The 27619-nt window shown below is 41.1% G+C and overlaps 1 protein-coding gene across 2 annotated transcripts in view; it reads right to left on the reverse strand.

The window, feature by feature from the left end:
- Positions 1-27619, reverse strand: part of LOC128686732 (uncharacterized) — a 271648-nt gene that overhangs the window by 9889 nt on the left and 234140 nt on the right. For both annotated transcript variants that reach the window (XM_053773758.2, XM_070082374.1), the window contains exons 6-10: positions 20784-20874; positions 17917-18020; positions 16458-16539; positions 14002-14172; positions 8684-8868 (exon numbers count right to left, since the gene is read on the reverse strand). In XM_053773758.2, coding sequence (XP_053629733.2) covers positions 8684-8868; positions 14002-14172; positions 16458-16539; positions 17917-18020; positions 20784-20874 — 633 coding nt within the window. The remainder of the gene's footprint in view (positions 1-8683; positions 8869-14001; positions 14173-16457; positions 16540-17916; positions 18021-20783; positions 20875-27619) is intronic.

Consider the following 27619-nt stretch of genomic DNA (forward strand, 5'->3'; position numbering starts at 1 on the left):
TTAATCAGAAAGTCTTGACCAGATGCACATCTTAAACAATGACAACATTTCTACTGTTTAGGTTGTTATTGCTAATTAGCTTGTAAAATCAGTATTCACGACTCAGCACAATATTACCCGTAAGTCCGGTAAACATTTTTCGACACTCAATGCCACTCCACACTGTACTTCACTGTCCTGTGTAACTGCAGCACCTGACACAGCGCCAGCAGTCTTCCTCAACACTCACACAGCACCAGCAGTCTTCCTCAACACTCACACAGCACCAGCAGTCTTCCTCAACACTCACACAACACCAGCAGTCTTCCTCAACACTCACACAGCACCAGCAGTCTTCCTCAATACTCACACAGCACCAGAAGTCTTCCTCAACACTCACACAGCACCAGCAGTCTTCCTCAACACTCACATAGCATCAGATGTCTCCCTCAACACTCACACAGCACCAGCAGTCTTCCTCAACACTCACATAGCACCAGATGTCTTCCTCAACACTCACATAGCACGAGATGTCTCCCTCAACACTCATACAGCACCAACAGTCTTCCTCAACACTCACACAGCACCAGAAGTCTTTCTCAACACTCACACAGCACCAGCAATCTTCCTCAACACTTAACACAGAATACCCCCCACACTACATCTGGTATGTAGATAACTGGTTCAGAGAACCTACAGGTTGATGAGAAAGATACCAAAGTGTTAGATCTAATTCCTCACTACATCTGGCGTATGCTTCACAGCACCAACTGTTCTTCGTAACTTTAAGTATACTGTAATTTAGGAATAAACGAAATTTTAGAGGATTATTACTATTATTATTATTATTATTATTATTATTATTATTATTATTATTATTATTATTATTATTATTATTATGCGGGACAGAAAAGAGTGCTGAAGCTATAAAGAGCTAGGTGGAGATATCAGAGGTGAGGGGAGAAAAGGTCTGGAAGGGGTGCTACGGGATATGTGTCAAAGTTCGTACAGTGAAGCAGTTACTGACGAAAAGTAAAAAAGTGATTGTAAATCAAAGGCAGGACCGTCTGCAAGAAGGGATGATAAAGTAAGCAAACCATACCCCGGCCGGGATTGAACCCGCGGTCAGAGACTCTCTGACCACGGGTTCAATCCCGGCCGGGGTATGGTTTGTTTGCAATCGTGTCATTACGATTTCGTGAGTCATGATAAAGTAAGAGTGGTAGGGCGGCAGCGGCGTTGGAGGTAAATAAATCGTGCGAGCTCGCTGGTAAACCGGGCAATTGACAAGAAAGTAAAGAACCGAAATAGGGACGCAACAAACCTCACAGAGAGAAATAGGGCATCGTTCCATGAGATACCCATGGGTAAGGCGCGTATGGCCAATGCAGAGCCGGGAGAGCGCAGCCTCCCGAGAACAGCAACTGTGGTAAGAAGATGGCCACAAACCTAAAAGAAGTTTAATAGAGTACAATTTGTTATGGTGCATGCCCGACCACCGTTGTTGCCAACGGGTACGAAGACGGGGCGAGATGACTGGAAAATAATCTCTGAACGGAATACCTCTACAGAACACCGGAAGATCATGCACCGCTGACCGCGCAGCAGCATCTGTTCGTTCACTGTCCTGCACATCAACGTGTCAGGGACCCAACAGAAAACGACATCTTTGTTTATGCTAGCCACACAGTGTAACCATAGTTGAATACGAAGGACTAATAGATGAGAAGAATCAAATTGTTTAATGGCTTGTAAAGCACTGAGGGAATCTGAAATGATCACAAACGTCGAAGGACACATGTAATACGAAGAAGTGCTATGAGGATGGCATACAACTCGGCAGTAAAAATACTAGCTGAGGCTAATAAATGACCTCGGACAACACTGTCAAGGAATACTGCTGCGAACCCAACACCGTCAGAAGATTTAGAACCATCTGTATAAACAGCGATGGCATGAGCATGTGACCGGAAGTGCTCGAGAAAAAGCGAACGAGAAGCAGTCGTAGGCAGGAAAGCTTTGGCGTACGGTAGTGGGAGGAGAACAGACACGAACTGTTGGAACTTCCCAAGGGGGAAGAGAAGAGGCAGACGTTAAATGAACATAAAAGGGGGGGCAAATGGAAGAAGACTATAGTGAGTGAAGACGAAGAGAAAACGGTCAGAGTAGGCAAGGGCGCCGAACAAACAATGGGCTTCTACTAATGTCTGAGATCAACCTATACTTAGAAGAAACACGAAGATCTTGAGTGCGGACAAAGTAACAAAGACAATGAGCATCATGACAATCACCTAAGGAAGGAACATTTGCCTCTGCATAGAGGCTTTCAACAAGGGATGAACGAAAGGCACCAAGGCATGAACTGAGACCTTGATGATGAAGGGGATCTAATTTAGAAAGAGTTGTAGAAACCGCAGAACAGACTTGGTAGCCATAATCCAGCTTGGACAAGACTAGGGTGGAATGCAAACGGAGGAGAGTTCGGTTATCTGCTCCCCATTAACGATGCGCGAGAATTTCAAGAAGATTCAACCGACCATGTCAATTTGCCTTCAAAGAAGAAATGTGAGGTTTCCATATCAACCAGCGATCGAAGAGAAGGCCAAGAAACTTGACCGTTTCACATGAGCCATGTAAATACAGTGGAATAACTGGGATAAGAGGATGTCTAGTGAAGTTAATGAAATGGGGTTTTTGTACAAGAAAATTTAAAGCCACTAAAAGTGGTCCAGTGGGAAACTTGGTCAATCGCATCCGGTAGTGAGGTTGCTGCTAGGCGACAGTCAGCGCCTGAGTAAGCTATAGCGAAGTCATCCACATAAAGTGAGGACCAAATATGCGATGCAAGAACGGAAGGTAGGCCATTTATAGCTAAGAGAAAAAGGCTAGTACTAAGCACACAACCTTGTGGGATTCCCTCGGCTTGTACAAAGTCTGAGGAAAGCGAGGCACCAACACGGACCCCAAAATGTCTGTCGGTATGAAAGCAGCAAGGAAGGTTGGTAGGTTACCGTTGAGGCCTAAGGAGTGGGCTTGGGCTAAAATGTTATACCTCCAAGTGGTGTCATATGCCTTCTCAAGATCAAAAAAAGACTGCTAGGATGGAGTGTTTGTTAGCAAAGGCATTTCGCACATAAGTATCTAAGTGCAGCAAGGGGTCCAGAGTAGAGCGGCCCTTGCGAAAGCAATATTGGCGAGGGGAAAGACTGTTGTGAGTCTCCAAGAACCATATCAGACGTCTATTCACCAGTTGTTAAATTACCTTGCAGACTACACCGGTCAGGGCAATGGGGCAATAGTGAGAGGAATCAAGCCCCGGTTTGCGAAACGTTAGTACGATGGAGAACCCCTCGCACCCAAATAAGATTGAAAAGAACGCAAAACGATTGGAAGGACCGTAGAATGCAGATGCTGTAGCATACTGACATGAATATCATCAGGTCCAGCTGCCGACGGCTGGCAAGTGGAAAGTGTGGACTCTAGCTCTAGGAGAGTGAGAGGTACATTATACGGCTCCATTCCATTAACTTGGCAGATTTAGACGCAAGAAATGAGGACAACGGTTAAACCCTTTTGAGACACGGACAAGATAGTCCCCGATTTCCATGGCAACTTCAAGAGGTTCTGCAACACCAACACCAACAACCCGCAAAACAGGAGCTAGCTAAGGAGTGTACTTGCCACACAACTTTTGTACCTTCTTCCAAACTGCACACATAGGGGGAGACGAGGTAATGGTAGACTCGTAGTCTTGCCAACAAGTGCGTTTAGCATTACGTATGATGCGGCGAGCAACTATCCATGGTCGCTTAAAATCCGAAAGACACTCTGAGGTTCGATTATATCGATAACGAACCAACGCAGCACATTTTAAATGCACTGCACAGGCAAACGCAGGAGATCACCAGGGCACATATGTCTGAGAAAGCCTGCCTGATGAATTGAACGTGACGCCGCAGTCAAAACTAAGGTCGAAAACTGGTGTACCAGTTCATCAACAGAGGACGAAAGGGGGTCCTCATGTCGTTATTCTTTGCGTACACGACAAGTAATGAGAAACCCACAAGTATCTTTTGTTGATACTTGTTCAGATCGCCCTCAGTCAAGGCATGTGTTAACCATTGCAAAGGAATTCGATCCTCCCAGAGATGATAACCATTCTGCATATGTAAATCTTACCCTCGCAGAGTTGGGTTTAAATGTAAATAGCCTGTATAATTAGATGTCCGAGATGAATGAAATTGTCACAAAAGGTAGTAAAATGAGAGAATAAGTCCCAATTCGCTCACGCAAATTGCCAACGAGAGCTACGAGGCAGTAGGGAATATGAAGTAGGAAAGTGATCACTGTCGTGTAAATCCGGGAGAACAGACCAAGTGTAATCAAGTGCAGTTGACGAGGAACAGATAGAAAGATCAATGCAAGAGAGAGACTGCGAGAGTCAAAATGGGCAGGAGTACCTGTATTTAAAACATGAAGAGGATGAGAAGCGAGAAGAGTCTCCAACTGATCACCACGAGAGTCACAGTGGGACCCTCCCCACAGATGATGGGGCTTGGTGGAGGGCCCGGTGGCCTGGTGGAGGGCCCGGTGGCCTGGTGGAGGGCCCGGTGGCCTGGTGGAGGGCCCGGTGGCCTGGTGGAGGGCCTGGTGGCCTGGTGGAGGGCCCGGTGGCCTGGTGGAGGGCCCGGTGGCCTGGTGGAGGGCCCGGTGGCCTGGTGGCTAAAGCTCCCGCTTCACACACGGAAGGCCCGGGGTCAATTCCCGGCGGGTGGAAACATTTTGACACGCTTCCTTACACCTATTGTCCTGTTCACCTAGCAGCAAATAGGTACCTGGGTGTTAGTCGACTGGTGTGGGTCGCATCCTGGGGGACAAGATTGAGGACCCCAATGGAAATAAGTTAGACAGTCCTGGGTTATCCTGGGTGGCTAACCCTCCGGGGTTAAAAATCCGAACGAAATCTTATCTTATATCTTATCTTATCTTAACAAGATGGGCGGCAGTAGAGATCAAAAATGCAATATCCGAGATACAGAATGCACGAGAAGGGGAAAGATATAGAGAGCAAACTGTATACCATCTGTGTAAATAAGTACGAGCTGCAGTATAATGCAGCAGAGGACGAACAACATGGGTATACCAATGCACACAAGTAGCGCGCTCTCATTAAATGACGCGGAAAAGGATCAGAAGAATGTAACAGCACATACCCCGAAATGGAATGAATAACAGCTGAACGAATTTTAGTTCTTGTAACCCGACACATATTGGGGAAAACAGAGAGAGCAACACTTGGAGTTCTCCCCGACTACCCCTGAGGCTACGAATTTTCCATTGTAAATAAGGCATTATTTACAAAGACAGGTATGTCAACAATAAGAAGCAATAAAATCTATGGGCTATAAGGGTCAGTGAAGTCAACATGTGGGGGCAATGATAAGCGTGTAAGCAAGAAGGAATCAGAATGCTGTGAAGGAAAAGAAAGTTGCGACGGGCGTGAAAAAGAAAGTTGCGAGGGTCGTGATAAAGAAAGGGTAGAAGGAAGTGCGTCGGTGTCCATCAAGGGTTTCGTCTCGGTAATATAGTAGAGATAGCGTCAAGTGTCTCAGCAGATAAGGAAGATGCCGATACCATGATTTCAGAGATAGGTGAGGTAGAGCAGGTAGAGATCGGGTTAACAATGGAGGCAACCAAAGAGGTCTGAGAGGGGCGGAGAGTATGAACCTGGAAAGATGTGTTGGCAGGGGCAGAAGAGTCCTGCAGTGGAATAGGAGAGGAAGGAGGTTGGAAGGTAACTAGGGAAGAAGACTGGGGAGGGGAACAGGAGAAGAGGGGACAACACAAGGGGGGGTGAACGTCCACCTTTATGTGAGAGTTAGAAAGGGGGTGAGAACTAGGCACCGAGGTAGATAGGTGATAGACGCGAAGAAGGTGTAGGCTTGCGAGGTCTCATAGACTGAGAAACACTAGCAAGCGAGATGAAGAAGTAGAAGTAGGAAGAGGTATGGAGGTAGGAGTTTCAGAGGATAAAACCACAAAAGAATTAGAAACAGGGCTGACCCCAGAAGACATGGTAGCAGAGGAGATGCTAGGCGGGTGGAGCATCAAGGTTGGAGGTCTCCGAGCTACTCGAGAATAAGGAAGATTTCCCTGAAGGTGGAGCTCAGAGACAGCCATAGCATAAATACGGCCTTCACTTTCCTTAAGATAATGGATTTCTTTTTCATTACGATAGACTTGGCAACGGTGTGAAAAAGAAGGATGAGATTCATTGCAATTGAGACAAGAGGGGGGAAGACTGCGAAATATAAACAGAGGATGGGAGTTCACGGCAGTCGAAGGTTAAGCAGGCGATATTACTGAAAAAGCACCTCCGCCCACGAGCGGGCAGGACATATGTATCCACTTTGAGAATAGGAAGACCCTGAAGGTCTAATTGCTCTAAAATATCATCGCCGCAAGACAAAAAATCGCTCTATACGATGTTACATGGTAAAACCACAGTACCACTGCAAGAATTGAGATTAGCATGCTTATGGACTGTGACTAGAATGTTATCTTTGGAAGTTATATGGGAAAGATCATGAGCTTGTTCTGAATTCTGAACTGTAACGACACACGTACCATTTCGAAGAGGGTGATAGGATGTATTTTGGTCAACGTGTCATAAAAGAGCTTTACCAACACTATGGTCAGAAAGATAATTAGTTGGAGATGTCGGTTGTAGGGAAAAGAATTTAATCCACTGTGTGCTTGTAAACATGGTATGCAAAGGAAATGGGTGTCACGTAGGCTGTTTTTGGGCAGACATCAAAGAACCGTTGTCAATAGGTTGTCTGGAACGTTTAGGAGTAGTACCGCGGGCGGTCCGACCTGAGTGAGGTGGGAGATCCAAAAACCATTGCACTAATTCGGGGAAGCCAGACGCGTTGTTAAAGGCATGCAAGTGGCAGAGGCATTAACAGAAATGGGTGACGCTTCAGCACCTGGAGAAGGTGACGAAGCGTCACCAGCAGAAGGTACAGGGGTATGAGAAGAGTGTAGAAAATGTTCCAATAATGAAGCAAGGTCAGAACAGGATGTGGGAACAGAAAGGGGCCTAGGAGGAGGAGGGTCATCATAGAACGAAGACTCCATGATAATGGTGCTTCTTTCTTGTTACTGTAAAGAAAAAAAAAAGAAGGAAAAAAAAAAGAGGGACAGTGGAGGGGCAGTCACTAGAAGGCATGGAAGGGCCATAAGTTCGTCCCCTCATCCAAGAGCGCATCGAGTCCACGAGCAGTGCAGATGCAGCATGGAACCTGTGCCATACCCTACCCTTCACACTAGTAAACCAGCGCTCCAGGATAGCAACCTCACATCTACCGAACAACCTCAGCGGACAAAAGAAAGGGTGGTCGGAAACCTGCTACGGAGCATACCTTCTTTGGCTGTCACCTCCCAGAAGCGACAGGCAGCCTCTGGAGATACACCCATCAACTGCAGGACACTCTGCCCACTTCTCATAAATCCGGGAAGGGAGCAGGGCACCACCTCCAGATAATTCAGATTCCATGGTAAACTACACCACGCTCGAGGGACTCCATGGAGTGGGATGAACCCCAGCACACTACCCCCTACCTAGAAACCGTAATGCTAGAGGGGAGGGATGGGAGGAGGGAGGAAGGGGAAACAAGGGGGGATGGGATAGGGAAGGGAGGGTTGGAGGGGTAATTAGGTTCGGTAGGAGGAAGAAGACCAAAAGGTCCAATTCCTCAGACTGATAACCTCTTTGATATGACAAGGAGCCCCCTTCCCTTAACAGGAAAGTTTAGAGGAAAGAGAGAGAATTAAAGTGTAGAAAGATGTGAGTGTACGAGCAGATGGACTGTGCAGTGTTAAAAATTTATGTTTGTTATGAAGTTAAGCTAACGTTAGCTGTCGAGAATTTTGTAATTTTTTTTTTTGTATTACTTGAATTTTAAATGATTGCTACTTCATTAAAAATGGATGAATTTCCTTACCTGTGAAGCACTGTGTTTGAATGCTACGATAATATATTTTCATGTCTTTTAAAGCAGATGTTTGTATTTCTTATTTTATCTTATTTTAGTTAATTAGTCTTCGATGCTTGGGATAATAGTTCTTGCATTAAATTTCAGCAGACTTGAGTTTATTTAAGTATCAGTTATATAATGTTAACCTAATTACTCAAGACAGGTCTGTTTCTTATACAAGTCGACCGCAAAAAATTTGAAAAAAAAAAAAAAAAAAAAATTAATTTTGTATCCCCCTAAAAAAACTTAATTTGGTATCCTCCTATTATTCGATTTTATTTGGACCACCTAGCAGCTACCGCAATACCTCTAGGTTGAGGGCACTTAATGGCCTACAAGTAGGAATCAAGAACACAGGGAAGGGGGTAAAAACAGAAGACATGTACAGAGACAAAGCCAGGACTAATATTCATATTAGTAAAGTTGTGTGTAAGGGCTGCTTCATCCAGACGGCGTCTGTGAAGGCTAGTGCTGTGTTTTAGTCACAGGCACCCAGAGCTAACATGTACACACTAATTTTATTTAATAGACTCAATCATTTGAAAAACAAGAAAACAAACTAATGAGAAATAAATAAAGGGTAAATGGAAGGAAGATGTATGCATCCTATTTAGGATACCAAGCAATGCTTTAAAAGAATTTTCTTAAATGGATATCTGACTCACGTAACATTTTCTGATGGTACAGTGGTAAACAGCTGAGGTATCAGAGGCATAATGACATTGTAGATAGCATTTTTGTAGGTACTGAGCACTTCCTCCTTGCTGCTGAAGCCTTGGTCTGGGTCTTCCCTAAGAGCCTGACTGATCTCAGGAAATGTTTTCCCCTCCATCCCAATCTCAGCTGCTGTCTGGAAAGTGTGGTTCCACAAGATAAATTCGGATTTTTTTTATATTTATAAAGGCATTCTATTAAAATATATTATAGATTTTTGTTAAACTTTTATATTAAGCATGTAAACTAAAATTATTTATTAGGTATACTGCATTCTGAATGAAAACCCTTTTCAAAATTTGAGCATACTGTTGGAGTGTGGGAGGCTGAAGGAAATGTGATTCATCAAAACAAGCAAACACATTTTTTTCCCATTCTTCAAAACGCAGTATTCCATACATTGCCTCTATACATAAATAACCAGCACGTAGGAGAGAGAAGCTTATGACGACGTTTCGGTCCTACTTGGGCCATTTAGAAGTCTCTTATGTGTGGGTTATTTGTGTATTGTTCCAGTTACGGTACTGTGCCTTTTTAATTTTTATTCCGGTTCTGACGAACCGCTGAGGAATCTTACCAACAGCACCTTAATCAGAGAAGGCAATTCTAATAGAAAGATAAGATGAGGAAAAGCTGATAGACAGACACTGTGACCTAACAGAAGCCTTCATTGCGGCCGCTGTGTATGCTGAGGTGGATGTGAGCCAGGGATCTGTTATACAGACCCCAGGAAAGTTGGTGTTGACGGGACCCCTGGTTCACATGTACCTCACCACACAACACTCTCCTGACCTGTCAGGTCAAGTCATGTCACCTGCATACAATATACTCTTCAATGAGTTAAAAAAGAAAACTTTAAAACGGCATTTTAAAAGTTTCAGTTTTTTTCAGTGAGTTCTTATTAGAAACCCACATTAAGTACGGATGCTTCTCGAGAACTGCTGAGATTAAATCAGATTATTTGGAAAAAAAAAAAAACAGAAGGCTCAGAGTATTACCTTAAATTTGGAGAAAAGTCCTGGGCATTGCACTCACGCATTTTCATTTAAAATATTATTATTAATATTTATATCATATTAATGGAGTAGCGCCTAAGAAATGGAAGGGGGTAATCAGATTTGATCCAAGGTAGGGGAGGCTATCCCCAATTCTTTAGATAAAGAGTCCTTCAAGAACATCAAAGCATTCTTCATTAAGGTTCAACAAGTATAACATTCAGCATACACGAACATTCTTGTGTAGTTATTAACAAATATTAGTACTTAAACATGTAGCTACACCAATATCAGAAATCAGAGATCCATCATAGCCTAGAGTCCTCGACTCGAGGCTATGAAGGATCTCTAATTATTTGCTTTAGTTTATTCTGATATTGGACCTTTCAAACCATCACAGAAAAAACAATAAACAGATTTTCATCTGTTTATGGTCCAAACTGTGTCTTTAATTGCTCTTAGCAACATAGTCGAGAGAAGTTTAAAGAAAAATTAAATAATCACAAAGTTCTATTTGCGTGTAGAGGAGCTGTTATATGTTATCCATGACAGATTTAGTAATCTACTAGTAGTAGTACCACCATCAATCTGTTATTACTTTCTTTTCTGTAGCTTGTACTTATGTGTCACAAGCGCTTCGGTGACTACAGATATAGGGATGGCATAAAGTTGGGAGAAGGTGGAGCTACATACAAGTTGCATCCCTTCAGTGACGTTCGCCAAAGGTACATCTGCTGGCAGTACCAGTGAGCTAAACACTCCTCAGGTGAAATGGTGTGCTCTGGATATCACAGAAATCGGAGATGGGAATGCGAAATCGTCTTGTTTGCTGAGTTCTTTAGCCAGTAGACTCGTAGAGGAACAGTTACTTCTTTGGTGTTTAACTGGGCATAACAGGGTGCCTTGTACGCAGCCTCCTCTTGCAGCCATCAATAATAATATATGAGAGTAGCCATGCTTTTGGAAGTGAGAATAAAGACAAGATTGATGAAAAACCTGATTTCTTAGAACTTCTTTGGCTGTGATTAACTTATTTAGTTATGCTATTTTAATAAATGGGTATTGTCTAAACTTCTATATGGACTATGTATCCATACCTAAGCCAGAGAGTGACACCTCCTTTCTGAAACTGCGTTATGATCTCCCTAACGCAAATAATATCTATATTTATACCTTTGTGGCAAAAGTTAGGAAAGTAGAAAAACCGTCTCTTATGTCTCAAACATGTTCTTGTCCAAGATTAATGTTGTGTGGGTTTTGATTTGGCCCAGCCCAGGATCTATTCTAGCGACATAAGTTATTGTATTGGGCCTCAGCATTACCAAGACCAGAAAAAGGAGGGGCTCATCAAAAACGTACTCATAAGCTTGTCTAGTGTACACTGTTTTGCCTGTGTTGAACCAGTGTAAATATGACCTTAAACTATGCAATTACCAAGGTATGCTATCACACAGTTCTCAGGTTATCAGTAATGCTTTCTCTCTGACTGCGAGAGTTATGTCCGTCTCTCGTTTATCAAATCATATAAACTTTTATTTCCAAGCATTACAGGGTGCTGATTCAGCTCTGGGGTTATATCTTTCTGTACATTTCAAGGAAAAGCCTTCGTTATGCGAAGCATTTCGGGTAGACTGAAATTAGTTCTTACGAGCTTCTTAACGCTAGTATATTTATGAATTGGATGATTCCTACTGGGATCATGATCATAATAATGATCATAATAATAATAATAATAATAATAATAATAATAATAATAATAATAATAATAATAATAATAATAATAATAATAATAATAATAATAATAATGTGGTTAGGCTTGAGATATAAAAAGAGCTTCTTAAAAGATAATTGCAGGTAGCATATATGTTAGCATTGTTGAAAGGTGCGGGAGAGTTCCTCTCATGAGACTGAAACAGGACAGTTGCAACTCAGCAGAATCTTCTATGTAGCCATACCAATATAAGATCGGAAACCATTATTGCAGAGCACTCTGTAGTGCAACAAGGATGCCAAGTATGCTTAGTAAACAGGGAGTGCCACTTCTAAAAATATATTTACAAAAATGCGGCAAATCCGTGTTGATTATGCAGCTTCTTACTTCACTTACAGTGGAATTAACCAGATAAGTGAGCTGGAATCGAGCACAGATCTGGAACTTATAGTTCGTATCTGTAGACAACGGAACTGAAATTGGGAATAACAGTCTTGGAACTTTGTCATCTCTCCTGCACTACTGTTAGTTGACGTGAGAAACACACAGTTATTTTTCAGTGTATGTAGAGTAATGATAATTATTTTAATTAATGCTTGAGACTTATGTTATCTCGAGGGCTATAGTCTTTCATCAAGGTCATAAAGTGTGCTGGAGAACACTGTGAACATAACTAAAAAAAATTGCATGGTTTAAACTAAACAGTCCTGTACTGTAGGGAGGTTGGGGGAAGGACAATGATTATATCTGTTGTTGGAAACCGAAATCATTATGACTTTCGTTAGTGAGGTTCCGCTCTCCCTTGATAACAATCCTTATTTTGTAATATTCTTTTTAATAAAGGAAAGTTATCATGTTAATGATAAGCACTGAAAAAGTAATGCTGTCATAAGCAAACCCATATACTGTAAAGGTGTTTATATACACTCAGTGGCCACTTTATTAGGTATATCAGTACACCTGCTCGTTAACGCAAATATCAAGTCAGTCATTCACGTGGCAGCACCTCAGTGTCTAAAAGCGTGTAGACATGGTCAAGATGTTTAGTTGTTTAGACTAAACATCAGAACTGGAAAGAAATATTATCTAAGTGACAATGACCTTGGAATGAATGGGTTGATTTAAGTATCTCAGCAAATGTTCATCTCCTAAACTTTTCACACACAACAGCTTCCACAGTTTACAGAGAATGGTGTGACAAGCACAAAACATCCAGTGATTGGCAGTTCTGTGGGTGAAAACTCCTTGTTAATGAGAGAGATCGGAGGAGAACGGCCAGACTGGTTCAAGCTGACAAGAAGGCGAAAGTATCTCAAACATTCACGTATTCCAACAACAGTGGTATGCAAAAGAGCATCTCTGAACGCACAACACATCGAACTGCGAGATAAATTGGATCAAACAGAAGCAACACACACAAAGTTCCACTCCTGTCCTCTAAGAACAGGAAACTGAGGCTACATTTGGCACAGGCTTGCCAAAACTTGACAGTTAAAGACTGGAAAAACGTCGACTGTCTATAGAATCGCAATTTCTGCTGTGATATGCAGATAGTAAGGTCAGAATTTGGCATAAACCTTTGTAATATAGTGGAAGGTGAGATATGCATGACCGGCCAACAAATCTGCAGAAACTATAAGATGTTATCATATCAGCATGTACTAAAAAATCTTCGGAATATTTCCAGCATTTTGTTGAATCCATGCCTCGAGAAATTCAAGCTGTTATGAGGGCAGAGGGTGGGGAGGACCTACCCAGTACTAGAATGGTGTGCTTAATAAAGTGGCAATTGAGTGTACACATTCTGCAGCTTGAGTATCTAATGAGTCCATAAACATTGATACTGCGCTAATATGACTGACGTGGATATATCGATAGTATATCATTACCGATGGGTTGTTTTCTTGTCTTGCAACAATCTAACTACCTTGTCGCCAAGATTTGCAGTGCTTTTTACTTTGTAACCTCAGTCACTGTAATAAATTCTAATGAGCCTTTCTTATGGAATTTTTCTTCTCTCGTTTGACTACAGTTAGTTGATGGTGTCCTTTCGAGAACCTCAATGTCATTATTTCCAGCTATTGAAAGGATTAATCACAAAACTTGTCTTTTCTACACTGAACACCATAAAAATCGAACACTTTCCGCTAACCTAGAGGAACAATTGAGTTTAAAACAGAGTATCATCTGAACTACGTCTTTAGATTACTGCACCTGTGTGGTTTCAGAGACTGGTCGATAATGGTCCTACTGAGCAACGAGTGGTGGTGAGCTCTTTTGAATAATTTATGCCGTAAGAAAGGAGCTTAAGTTGTTAGGATACTCCCAATTTGACAATGAAAACAGGAATCCTTAGGAGATGAGAAGGTAGGAGACAGAACTGGTGGTTAAGAGGTAAAACTGATAGGTGGAAATTCCTCAGTGGTTTATCAGAACCAACATAAAGAAAGCCTACGGGAAAAATTCAGTATTATATCTTACTATAATACTATATAACAATTCCAGAAATGTATTTAGAATTATTTATCTAATATGTGACAAAGCTATCCATGCTACACAGTACCTTCTGCACCTCCTCTTCTATCCTGGCCACTTCTGTAACACCCAAGTTATGGATCTCCTGGGGCGTGAGGCTGGTGCTAGTATGGAAATTGAGGCAAGCCTGATAATAGTCGTGACCACCTTCGAGCGATGAGACTGCTACCTCTGGCCTCGTAGCAGGTAAATAATCCGTCTGTGGAAAAAAACAACATACATATACATATATATGTCGTGCCGAATAGGCAGAACTTGCGATCTTGGCTTAAATAGCAACGCTCATCTTGCCATATAGGACAAGCGAAAATTTGTGTATGCAATAATTTCGCCAAAATCATTCTGAACCTAACGAAAAAAATATGTTTCGTTGTGTTTGTTTAGTATTAAATTATTGAAAACAAATCTAAAATATATTTAGTTGGGTTAGGCTAAAATAAATTGTTCTTGTTATAATAAGGTTACGTAAGTTTTCTAAGATTCTTTTAGTGCAAAATTAAAATTTTTTACATCAACATTAGTGAAAAAAATATATCTTTAAACGATGTAATGATGATGTAAACTCTCTTTACATCATCATTCCACCAATCGCTCCTCTTCCCTCCCGCACCCACTTTCCTGTAACCACAAACTTCTGCTGAACACTCTAGCACTACATTTTTAAACCTACCCCATACCTCTTCGACCCCATTGCCTATGCTCTCATTAGCCCATCTATCCTCTAATAGCTGTTTATATCTTACCCTAACTGCCTCCTCTTTTAGTTTATAAACCTTCACCTCTCTCTTCCCTGACGCTTCTATTCTCCTTGTATCCCATCTACCTTTTACTCTCAGTGTAGCTACAACTAGAAAATGATCTGATATATCTGTGGCCCCTCTATAAACATGTACATCCTGAAGTCTACTCAACAGTCTTTTATCTAAAAATACATAATCCAACAAACTACTGTCATTTCACCCTACATCATATCTTGCATACTTATGCTCTTTTTCTTAAAATATGTATTACCTATAACTAAACCCCTTTCTATACAAAGTTCAATCAAAGGGCTCCCATTATCATTTACACCTGGCACCCCAAACTTGCCTACCACACCCTCTCTAAAAGTTTCTCCTACTTTAGCATTCAGGTCCCCTACCACAATTACTCTCTCACTTGGTTCAAAGCCTCCTATACATTCACTTAGCATCTCCCAAAATCTCTCTCTCTCCTCTGCATTCCTTTCTTCTCCAGGTGCATACACGCTTATTATGACCCACTTCTCGCATCCAACCTTTACTTTAATCCACATAATTCTTGAATTTACACATTCATATTCTCTTTTCTCCTTCCATAACTGATCATTCAACATCACTGCTACCCCTTCCTTTGCTCTGACTCTCTCAGATACTCCAGATTTAATCCCATTTATTTCCCCCCACCGAAACTCCCCTACCCCCTTCAGCTTTGTTTCGCTTAGGGCCTATATATATATATATATATATATATATATATATATATATATATATATATATATATATATATATATATATATATATATATATATACATATATATATATATATATATATATATATATATATATATATATATATATATATATATATATATATATATATATATATATAATATATATATCGGCGATCTTAACAATGCAACTCTCGGGAGCTGGATGTATCTTTCTACTAAGGATTTAGCGACATATTCTCCTTCCCCCTTATCACTGCTAAATATCCAAGATATTCTCGAGAAATTCTAGTAAAACTGGGACGCAAGAATCTACGGTGTCATACAACGAAAAAAAAATGCAAGATGAGTATCTATAAGAATAATTCAAGGACGAGGCGTAAATAAATTACTTAAACATTCTACACTACAAAGTCTTGAAGCTAAACAAGCCTTAGTATTTCCTTCTAGTGACACTGATTAGATAAAATAAAGAATATGATGGCAATGTAACTCAACAGGACTAAGTTGGTGAATATCTTAACTGAGGAAGAGCCGCACTTCTCTGCTGCATTTCAGGAAACAAAAAATATCTTCGAAACTTTTTATGAGCAGACTGGTATGTTTCCAAATGACTGCAAATTTAGTTTGGTTGATCAGCAGTGCAGCTTACAATAGAACATTTAGCTTAGGGAATCCAGGGCTACCAGAATATGAGGAAATTTATACAGTATTATACGGTCTGAGCTCCTTCGTATTCCGGAGTTCTGTCTAGGCGAATTCGCCAGTCCGCTAGCAATGTTGACACTGCAGATCCAGAAGTGCTTCTCACTTAAATATAAATTTATTAACAAACTCTAATATTTTTTTTTCAAGTCTTGTACCTACAAGGAACTATAAGAGTTTAATATATATAAAAATGAGAGAAACATAGTAACAAATTTGCATTACACAATAAATGGTAATAAAATCCCATTTTTTTTAGTTACTGTGTGTTATACACAGCTTACTGCGCAAAACTGTGGTAATCGCTAACCTCAATAAAATCACGGATTTTCTTGAAGAAGGGAAGTAAGTCTTGCTTGATCCTCTCCTGTGCTTGGTGTCTCAGCGTCGTCCTGCAATGCAATACAAATTATTTGAAATACATATTATGAAATATAAAATATATATAAAATACACAGATGTTAATGAACACGTTGGAGAACAGGTTGAATCTCCATTTAACTTTTTCTTTCATTAGAGCGTGTAATAATTAACGATTTTGCCGTTCGTAAATTTTTGTACGTTCGAAGTTTAACAAAAAAAAATCTTAATATCTATTATTCTCAGCTAGAATGTATATTAATGGATATTAACCTATATTTACGAATAATTACTAGAGAGTGCATTTTTTTCAGGTCCCAAAAATAGAGTATGGCATCACCAGGAAGCTGAGATGTGATCCACAGTGCCTCATCTGAACCAGTCGTGGCTAGCAAACAATGGCACTGCAGAGAACATGATAAATGGTTCCAGAGAGGTGTGCAAAAGGTTGCGATGTAAATGATTTAGAAAACCGACAAGTTGAAGAATGAGACACTTGTGCAACATTTAGGAATCTTCAGTGAGGAAAAGTTTCGTCAGCCAGTGACTTCTTCAGTTCAATACAGAGAAGAGCGGAGACGATATGTTCAGTCATATGTGAGGGAATAAATAGGAGCATAATAAGTTTGCCGAGCCATACAACGGGCGGAGATAGAACCCTCGATCAGAGTCGTAAAACTCTGTGATCGCGGGTTCTGTCTCCACCCGTGGTATGGTTTGTTTGCAATCGTGTCATTACGATTTCGTGAGTCAAGTTTGCCGAAGATACTAAAATAGGCCGTCACTGGTTTGCATCCAGAAGGACAGTAACTAGAGATACATGGACGTAGTTGTTCTCACAGTGAAGCAGAAGTATATGAATATTTAATGAAAAAGAAGTAAGACTAACAAGCTGATAAAGAGAGACTATGGTATAATAAAAAAAACATTATCGAGACAGCAATTAGGTTAGAGACTAAGTTTCTTCAAGTCTATATATATATATATATATATATATATATATATATATATATATATATATATATATATATATATATATATATATATATACACATCTGGTACCGAATCATGTGACATACTTGCGCTATGTACCGTGGAACTGTCTGAATTGCGACAGTATCATAATGGATATTATGTACCTTACGATATAATTAAATTCATATTAATACAAAGCTACGTGTGAATTTATCACTGTTAAAAATATCAATAAAATACAAAACAAAAGTGCCGTATAACTAGTTTTTAAGACTGTTGCGGGAAACTGCTTTGAGATATGCATTAATAAATCACAAGTGACCCACAAGTATTCACATTTCTCAATTCTTGGTCTATATTTTTTAATTCATTAGGGGTATTTTTTACTTTCAACAATTACTACTGACGGATTATAGCACCAGCTAACACCACACCTTAGTTCAGCTGAGATGGTGAGAGGTGTGTGTAGGAAGGGCTTGTAGAACACCGAGTCCTCAACAGGACCTCCCAAACTGTCTAACTGTTCCACCACGCCCGCCTGTACAGGAGATAAAATGTTAAGATATACACAGAATATGAGAAGTCAGTGGTTTTATAGATATTTCCCTAAGCAGCAGTTGTGTCACGCCATCTCTGATCCAGTTAACACTCAGCTGCAGTGCTGCATTTCAAGCAGAAAGCACATCAGTGATCTTTAAAAGATTCTTTAAGGCCCTTGATGATCAGTTTTGCAAGTGACGTGATCCTATGGATGGTATCAAACAATACCGACCATAGTGTCACGTCATATGCAAAACTGACCTTAAGGGATCTTCAACAATCTTTAAAAGATTTTTAAAATATGATGAATGGTGGAGGGCGTTCAAAAATAAACGCAGTCCACGGATAATGCAACTATTTTTGTAGATCACTGATTTGCTTTCTGTTTCTTTGATCATTGTTTATAAAAGTAACACTTAACTGACCAACACTGTTGCTGTTGTTTAATACTGTGTTACTGTTGACCAACACTGTGTTACTGTTGACCAACACTGTGTTACTGTTGACCAACACTGTGTTACTGTTGACCAACACTGTGTTACTGTTGACCAACACTGTGTTACTGTTGACCAACACTGTGTTACTGTTGACCAACACTGTGTTACTGTTGACCAACACTGTGTTACTGTTGACCAACACTGTGTTACTGTTGACCAACACTGTGTTACTGTTGACCAACACTGTGTTACTGTTGACCAACACTGTGTTACTGTTGACCAACACTGTGTTACTGTTGACCAACACTGTGTTACTGTTGACCAACACTGTGTTACTGTTGACCAACACTGTGTTACTGTTGACCAACACTGTGTTACTGTTGACCAACACTGTGTTACTGTTGACCAACACTGTGTTACTGTTGACCAACACTGTGTTACTGTTGACCAACACTGTGTTACTGTTGACCAACACTGTGTTACTGTTGACCAACACTGTGTTACTGTTGACCAACACTGTGTTACTGTTGACCAACACTGTGTTACTGTTGACCAACACTGTGTTACTGTTGACCAACACTGTGTTACTGTTGACCAACACTGTGTTACTGTTGACCAACACTGTGTTACTGTTGACCAACACTGTGTTACTGTTGACCAACACTGTGTTACTGTTGACCAACACTGTGTTACTGTTGACCAACACTGTGTTACTGTTGACCAACACTGTGTTACTGTTGACCAACACTGTGTTACTGTTGACCAACACTGTGTTACTGTTGACCAACACTGTGTTACTGTTGACCAACACTGTGTTACTGTTGACCAACACTGTGTTACTGTTGACCAACACTGTGTTACTGTTGACCAACACTGTGTTACTGTTGACCAACACTGTGTTACTGTTGACCAACACTGTTACTGGCGACCAATACTGTGTTACTGTTGACCAACACTGTGTAACTGTTGACTAACACTGTTACTGACGACCAACACTGTGTTACTGTTGACTAACACTGTGTTACTGTTGACCAACACTGTTGCTGTTGACTAATACTGTGTTACTGTTGACCAACACTGTGTTACTGTTGACCAACACTGTTACTGGCGACCAATACTGTGTTACTGTTGACCAACACTGTTGCTGTTGACTAATACTGTGTTACTGTTGACCAACACTGTGTTACTGTTGACCAACACTGTGTTACTGTTGACCAGCACTGTTACTGGCGACCAATACTGTGTTACTGTTGACCAACACTATGTTACTGTTGACCAACAATGTTACTGGCGACCAATACTGTGTTACTGTTGACCAACGCTGTGTTACTGTTGACCAACACTGTTACTGGCGACCAATACTGTGTTACTGTTGACCAACACTGTGTTACTGTTGACCAACACTGTGTTACTGTTGACCAACACTGTTGCTGTTGACTAATACTGTGTTACTGTTGACCAACACTGTGTTACTGTTGACCAACACTGTGTTACTGTTGATCAACACTGTGTTACTGTTGACCAACAATGTGTAACTGTTAACCAACACTGTGTTACTGTCGACCAACACTGTGTTACTGTTTGACCAACACTGTGTTACTGTTGACCAACACTGTGTTACTGTTGGCCAACACTGTTACTGGCGACCAACACTGTGTTACTGTTACCAACACTGTGTTATTGTTGACCAACACTGTGTTACTGTTGGCCAACACTGTGTAACTGTTGACCAACACTGTTACTGGCGACCAACACTGTGTAACTGTTGACCAACACTGTTGTAACTGTTGACCAACACTGTTACTGGCGTCCAACACTGAGTAACTGTTGACCAACACTGTGTTACTGTTGACCAACACTGTATTACTGTTAACCAACACTTTGTTACTGTTGGCCAACACTGTTACTGGCGACTAACACTGTGTTACTGTTGACCAACACTGTTACTGGCGACCAACACTGTGTAACTGTTGACCAGCACTGTGTTACTGTTGACCAACACTGTCTTACTGTTGACCAACACTGTCTTACTGTTGACCAACACTGTTACTGGCGACCAACACTGTGTTACTGTTGACCAACACTGTGTTACTGTTGACCAACACTGTTACTGGTGACCAACACTGTGTTACTGTTGACCAACCCTGTGTAGCTGCTGACCAACACTGCGTTACTTTGATGAACACTGTGTTACAGTTGACGAACACTGTTACTGTTGGATATCAGTGTGTTACTGTTGACCAACACTGTGTTACTGTTGACCAACACTGTCTTGCTGTTAACTAAAATTGTGTTGCTCTTGACCAACACCGCAAATTACTCACCAGAGACCAATTAGAGGGCATCAAGCCACTCTCAATATTGCCTTTGAGTAGTTCAATGATCTCCTGGGCCTGGCGGGGAAATTCTCCATACCTGTGGACGGGAAAAAGTAAACATTTAATAACATGGGGCTGGTGAAAAAATTATTGAACTGCTTGTAGACGCTGCTGATTTGGTAGCAGTAATTGTATAAAATAGTGACAAGATGATTCAGACACATGGGAATCTTTATTCTGAAGACCTTTCGTCAACCAGTGGCTTTATTAATTCGATAGAGAGGTTATTTGAAGGCGTACAAGCTGAATACACTAGAAAACGAGGTGATCAGTCCCTCAACAATCAGAAAATCTCTTTGTTGAATTAGTAAAGCCACTGGTTGACGAAAAATCAACCAGTGGTTTTATTAATACAGTAACACCAAGGAATCTTGGTACAGAGTATATCTTCTTCAACCTGTTTGCTAACCTCTGACCCAACTCTTAGGCATGACCTACTTCCACTAGCGGGCCCCGCCCACGGTAACGATGTCTTCAACTGCTGCACCTCATACGACTCCAATATAAGTGTGAGGAGGAGACTAGGATGAGAGGGTAGGGGAGATGGGGAAAAAGTGTAAATGGTGGTACGGGGAGGTGAAGGAATGGTCCAAGATCAGAGAGGAAGGTAATCATGGACGATCAAAAAACAAGAAAAAGGTTGGATGGTCCTAAAATAATATTTTGGAAAAACACAATATATTCGACAGATGATTCCTGACACAGTGCTTCGGGTTCTCTACTCAGGAAAAACGCCTATTCCCTGCTCTGCCGGGTACCGTTCTGGGAACCCTCAAAAATTCACACCTTAGTGTGACCCGTCATTCACCCACCCCCTTTTCAGTGTCCGGGAGCTAGAGTCATAATACTCTCCGGCAAAAGGAAATCACTCTGCCTGGTTACAACTCCGATATAAGTGACCAACTTCCTGTTTATGCTTGAGATTGGTCAAGACTATGGCGGTGAACACCATCAAGACTATGGCGGTGAACACCATCAAGACTATGGCGGTGAACACCATCAAGACTATGGCGGTGAACACCATCAAGACTATGGCGGTGAACACCATCAAGACTATGGCGGTGAACACCATCAAGACTATGGCGGTGAACACCATCAAGACTATGGCGGTCAAGACTATGGCGGTGAACACCATCAATACTATGGCGGTGAACACCATCAAGACTATGGCGGTGAACACCATCAAGACTATGGCGGTGAACACCATCAAAACTATGGCGGTGAACACCATCAAGACTATGGCGGTGAACACCATCAAGACTATGGCGGTGAACACCATCAACACTATGGCGGTGAACACCATCAAGACTATGGCGGTGAACACCATCAAGACTATGGCAGTGAACACCATCAAAACTATGGCGGTGAACACCATCAAGACTATGGCGGTGAACACCATCAAGACTATGGCGGTGAACACCATCAAGACTATGGCGGTGAACACCATCAAAACTATGGCGGTGAACACCATCAAGACTATGGCGGTGAACACCATCAAAACTATGGCGGTGAACACCATCAAGACTATGGCGGTGAACACCATCAAGACTATGGCGGTGAACACCATCAAGACTATGGCGGTGAACACCATCAAGACTATGGCGGTGAACACCATCAAGACTATGGCGGTGAACACCATCAAGACTATGGCGGTGAACACCATCAAAACTATGGCGGTGAACACCATCAAGACTATGGCGGTGAACACCATCAAGACTATGGCGGTGAACACCATCAAAACTATGGCGGTGAACACCATCAAGACTATGGCGGTGAACACCATCAAGACTATGGCGGTGAACACCATCAAAACTATGGCGGTGAACACCATCAAGACTATGGCGGTGAACACCATCAAGACTATGGCGGTGAACACCATCAAGACTATGGCGGTGAACACCATCAAAACTATGGCGGTGAACACCATCAAGACTATGGCGGTGAACACCATCAAAACTATGGCATGAACACCATCAAGACTATGGCGGTGAACACCATCAAGACTATGGCGGTGAACACCATCAAGACTATGGCGGTGAACACCATCAAGACTATGGCGGTGAACACCATCAAGACTATGGCGGTGAACACCATCAAAACTATGGCGGTGAACACCATCAAGACTATGGCGGTGAACACCATCAAGACTATGGCGGTGAACACCATCAAGACTATGGCGGTGAACACCATCAAAACTATGGCGGTGAACACCATCAAGACTATGGCGGTGAACACCATCAAAACTATGGCGGTGAACACCATCAAGACTATGGCGGTGAACACCATCAAAACTATGGCGGTGAACACCATCAAGACTATGGCGGTGAACACCATCAAGACTATGGCGGTGAACACCATCAAGACTATGGCGGTGAACACCATCAAGACTATGGCGGTGAACACCATCAAGACTATGGCGGTGAACACCATCAAGACTATGGCGGTGAACACCATCAAAACTATGGCGGTGAACACCATCAAGACTATGGCGGTGAACACCATCAAGACTATGGCGGTGAACACCATCAAAACTATGGCGGTGAACACCATCAAGACTATGGCGGTGAACACCATCAAGACTATGGCGGTGAACACCATCAAAACTATGGCGGTGAACACCATCAAGACTATGGCGGTAAACACCATCAAGACTATGGCAGTGAACACCATCAAAACTATGGCGGTGAACACCATCAAGACTATGGCGGTAAACACCATCAAGACTATGGCGGTAAACACCATCAAGACTATGGCGGTGAACACCATCAAAACTATGGCGGTGAACACCATCAAGACTATGGCGGTGAACACCATCAAGACTATGACGGTGAACACCATCAAGACTATGGCGGTGAACACCATCAAGACTATGGCGGTGAACACCATCAAGACTATGGCGTTGAACACCATCAAAACTATGGCGGTGAACACCATCAAGACTATGGCGGTGAACACCATCAAGACTATGGCGGTGAACACCATCAAGACTATGGCGGTGAACACCATCAAAACTATGGCGGTGAACACCATCAAGACTATGGCGGTGAACACCATCAAAACTATGGCGGTGAACACCATCAAGACTATGGCGGTGAACACCATCAAAACTATGGCGGTGAACACCATCAAGACTATGGCGGTGAACACCATCAAAACTATGGCGGTGAACACCATCAAGACTATGGCGGTGAACACCATCAAGACTATGGCGGTGAACACCATCAAAACTATGGCGGTGAACACCATCAAGACTATGGCGGTGAACACCATCAAGACTATGGCGGTGAACACCATCAAAACTATGGCGGTGAACACCATCAAGACTATGGCGGTGAACACCATCAAGACTATGGCGGTGAACACCATCAAAACTATGGCGGTGAACACCATCAAGACTATGGCGGTGAACACCATCAAGACTATGGCGGTGAACACCATCAAGACTATGGCGGTAAACACCATCAAGACTATGGCGGTGAACACCATCCAGGCTGAGGGACTGATTACCACCTCTTTTACTGTCTCTAGTTTCAATACCTTCAAATAATCTCTACTGAATTAATAACGCCACTGGATAGCATTATCAGTTTAACTCACGATTAAGATACTCATGTGTTACTAATCTGTTTTATTCAAGAAAATGAATTTTTTAGTCAGCAGCGTGTCAAGACAGCATCAGAAGGCGGTCATCGGTTTTGATTTGTTCAGTTTCATCACAGAAAATATTCGTTCACCTGTGTATATTGACTCAATTGAATTGAAATCAGTGATTTCAATTTCTCTAAGAGCAATTGAAATCAAGGTCAATAAGCTAAAGTTTAAGGTCATCTGGGACTTATCAATATTACCTGTAACAGGAGAGGTGAATGTGAACATGTCATGTTGTAACATTTTTCAATGTTTGGGAATCTCGAAAATATATTAGACAAATGATGTACTTACAAAAACAAATTATATTTAGAGAAGTTGAAAACTGAAATAACTGCTTTTTATTACCTAATGAAATTCAAGAAGTTTATCATATATTCCTTGAAAGTGTAATTAAAATTTGTGCAGAGGATACTGTTCCTTCCGGTTTTCAACAGGGAGTAGAATGAAATTAGTTCAAAGCCACCCACACCACTGTATGTCTTCGGACCAAGGGTAAGACACCTAGCTTCGCTGGGTGCTTGGTTCTTGTAGGATTTGGTGGTCCTGTGGGTTAGAACGTCATGTGATTTTCGCTCACCATGAGGCGGGCCAAAACATCATGGGTTCGAGTCCTTGGCTAGTCGAAGTGTTGTTAATGATATGTATATATGTATGTATGTATGTATGTATATATATATATATATATATATATATATATATATATATATATATATATATATATATATATATATATATATATATATATATATATATATATAAATTGAGGAAAAACCACAGAGTCAGTAAAAAAGAGACTAAGAGGGCAAAATGTTTCAATAAAAAAACATCTAAGTTTGGCAGACGTGTATCGCGAAGCTACGAAACTTTTTTAGGCACAAATACCGTTGCAAAAAAATCGAAACACAGAATTAGGAAGGAAAATTAAACAACGACGTTTCGATCTGTCCTAGACCGACTTAATAATGGTCCACGACGGACCGAAACATCGTCTAAAGATTCCTCTCCAAGCTGTCAAGTCAGGGGTGAGTGTGGGGAGGGGGGTGTCCCTGCAACTCCCACTAACGTAATCACTTTCTCTCCTTAATTATTTTAAGTCAGGTGAGCTTAGGTAAGGTTAAGGTATCATATAAATAGTTTACAAAACTGACAAGTTGAAAAATTACTTTTGGAATATTTCGAAATCTTAATTGTGGAAAGGTTTCGCCAACAAGTGGCTTCCTCAGTCCGGTACAGTGATGAATGGTGGAGGATGACAGGGAGTCCATCAATCTTGTTGACAAAAGGTTCCCATAGTAAAGATTCCCTGATGTTGCAACAGCGTCTGATTCTTCAAGGTTAAGGCAGATCACATAAACGCATACTGATCAAAAATAAGATAATTAAAAAAGAGCTATGGATACGTCCGGCAACAATTAGGCCGAAATAAAAGGAGAAACGTTCAAATCTGAACGTATATCAACACGTGGTGTGTGAGAACGTGCTGCCATGAAATGCCGTTCCCTCTCTCGGTACAAGGGTGATATGTCGACAGAAGTATTCGTTTTATTTAATTTGAACTAGGATGACGAGCTAAGCCCGTATGGATTACACAGCATCTGGCAAATGGAAGGCACTCACACTCACGAAATCGAAATAACACGAGTGTTAGGGGCTCTTGATCCAAGGGACTGAACTTGTTCTCCACATGGGAAGAATCTCTTTCGTTTCCTTATAGATTTTTCGCTTCCCCCTAAATCCGATGATGATGATAATAATTATAATAATAATAATAATAATAATAATAATAATAATAATAATAATAATAATAATAATAATAATAATAATAATAATAATAATAATAATGATAATAATTTGTACTGAGACAAACGTTCGGGATACAAGTAGGTCTATATATGTGTTCTACTCCACACTCTCCCTCCCCCCGTGGGAGATTTCTTGATGCCAGTGAGGGGATCTTGATTCAAGGAACTGGTGTCATCCTCCCGTTTCACGGATCGAACTTGAATACCTTCATATCACGTGGTGGGCTGAGACTGTGGCTTCCCTAACTTATTTATACATGCGATTTGTTAGTATTTTTCTACGATGCGACATACTACTTCCTAACTCGTGAAAGTCTCCATCAAGGATATAGAAAAAAAAGTTTTTATCTAGCGCTTGTGTCTGGTAAAGACGAAAACTTTCTTTTGTTAATTACTAAGAAGAGTTACTAATCCAGAATACCCCCCCCCCAAAAAAAAAAAGCCAGGTAGTGGGGCTTATTTCCGTTATAGTCCATTAGGTCTTCTCTCCTAAAATACGACTCAGAAGAGCACCCTAACTCAGGATATTATCTTTATAGCTGTGATAACAATATTTTAACGGTGATAATTCCATTATAACGGTAACTATATCATTATTGCTGTGACGCTACTATTATAACAGATGTCCCGTGGCTCGGTCGGTGACATACTGAGTGTCCAACGTTATCACCTGTGCCGATCCCCAGCACAGTTGATAACGTTAGACAGGTTTCCTTACACTTTATGCCGCCCCTGCTCACCTGGCAACAAGCAGGTACCTGGGTGTTAGTCGACTGTTGTGGGTTGCATCGCGGGGATAGCAGTATACCTTAGATAGAACTGAGCTTTGAAATGAACTGAGGTAGGATAATACCTTTTAAACTGTAAAACCGATTTGTGTAAAAAAAATAATGAGAGAAATGTTAACTTGATGCATTTAAAATATATTTACCTTGAAACCAAACGCAGGGAAAATGACGAACCATGGCGAGCAAATTCCGTAGAATTATTCACAGTTTTAAATTAATGTGTATTAATATATAATCAAGGGTGAGCAAGTTTTTTTATAAGAAGAGCTACATGTAATACTTTTCATACATTTTTGAATGTTGAAGAATCACAGAAAATGTTTGAAAATTGCATTTATAAACAATATAAAATAAAACTAGTATACAGTAGTCTTACCACAACAGAATATGTTTAATATCTTCTCGCTGAAGACTAATTAAGTCTTCATTTTTGCAGTTTTTTTTTTTTATTTAATTAACCCCGAAGGGCACTCAAAATTTCTAGAAGCTTTCTTGGTATTATTCTTCATTTTTTTTTTTGCAGTTAATAGTTTTAAAATCT

This window comes from Cherax quadricarinatus, chromosome 7 (genome assembly GCF_038502225.1).
Source record: "Cherax quadricarinatus isolate ZL_2023a chromosome 7, ASM3850222v1, whole genome shotgun sequence".
Classification (NCBI taxonomy): domain Eukaryota; kingdom Metazoa; phylum Arthropoda; class Malacostraca; order Decapoda; family Parastacidae; genus Cherax; species Cherax quadricarinatus.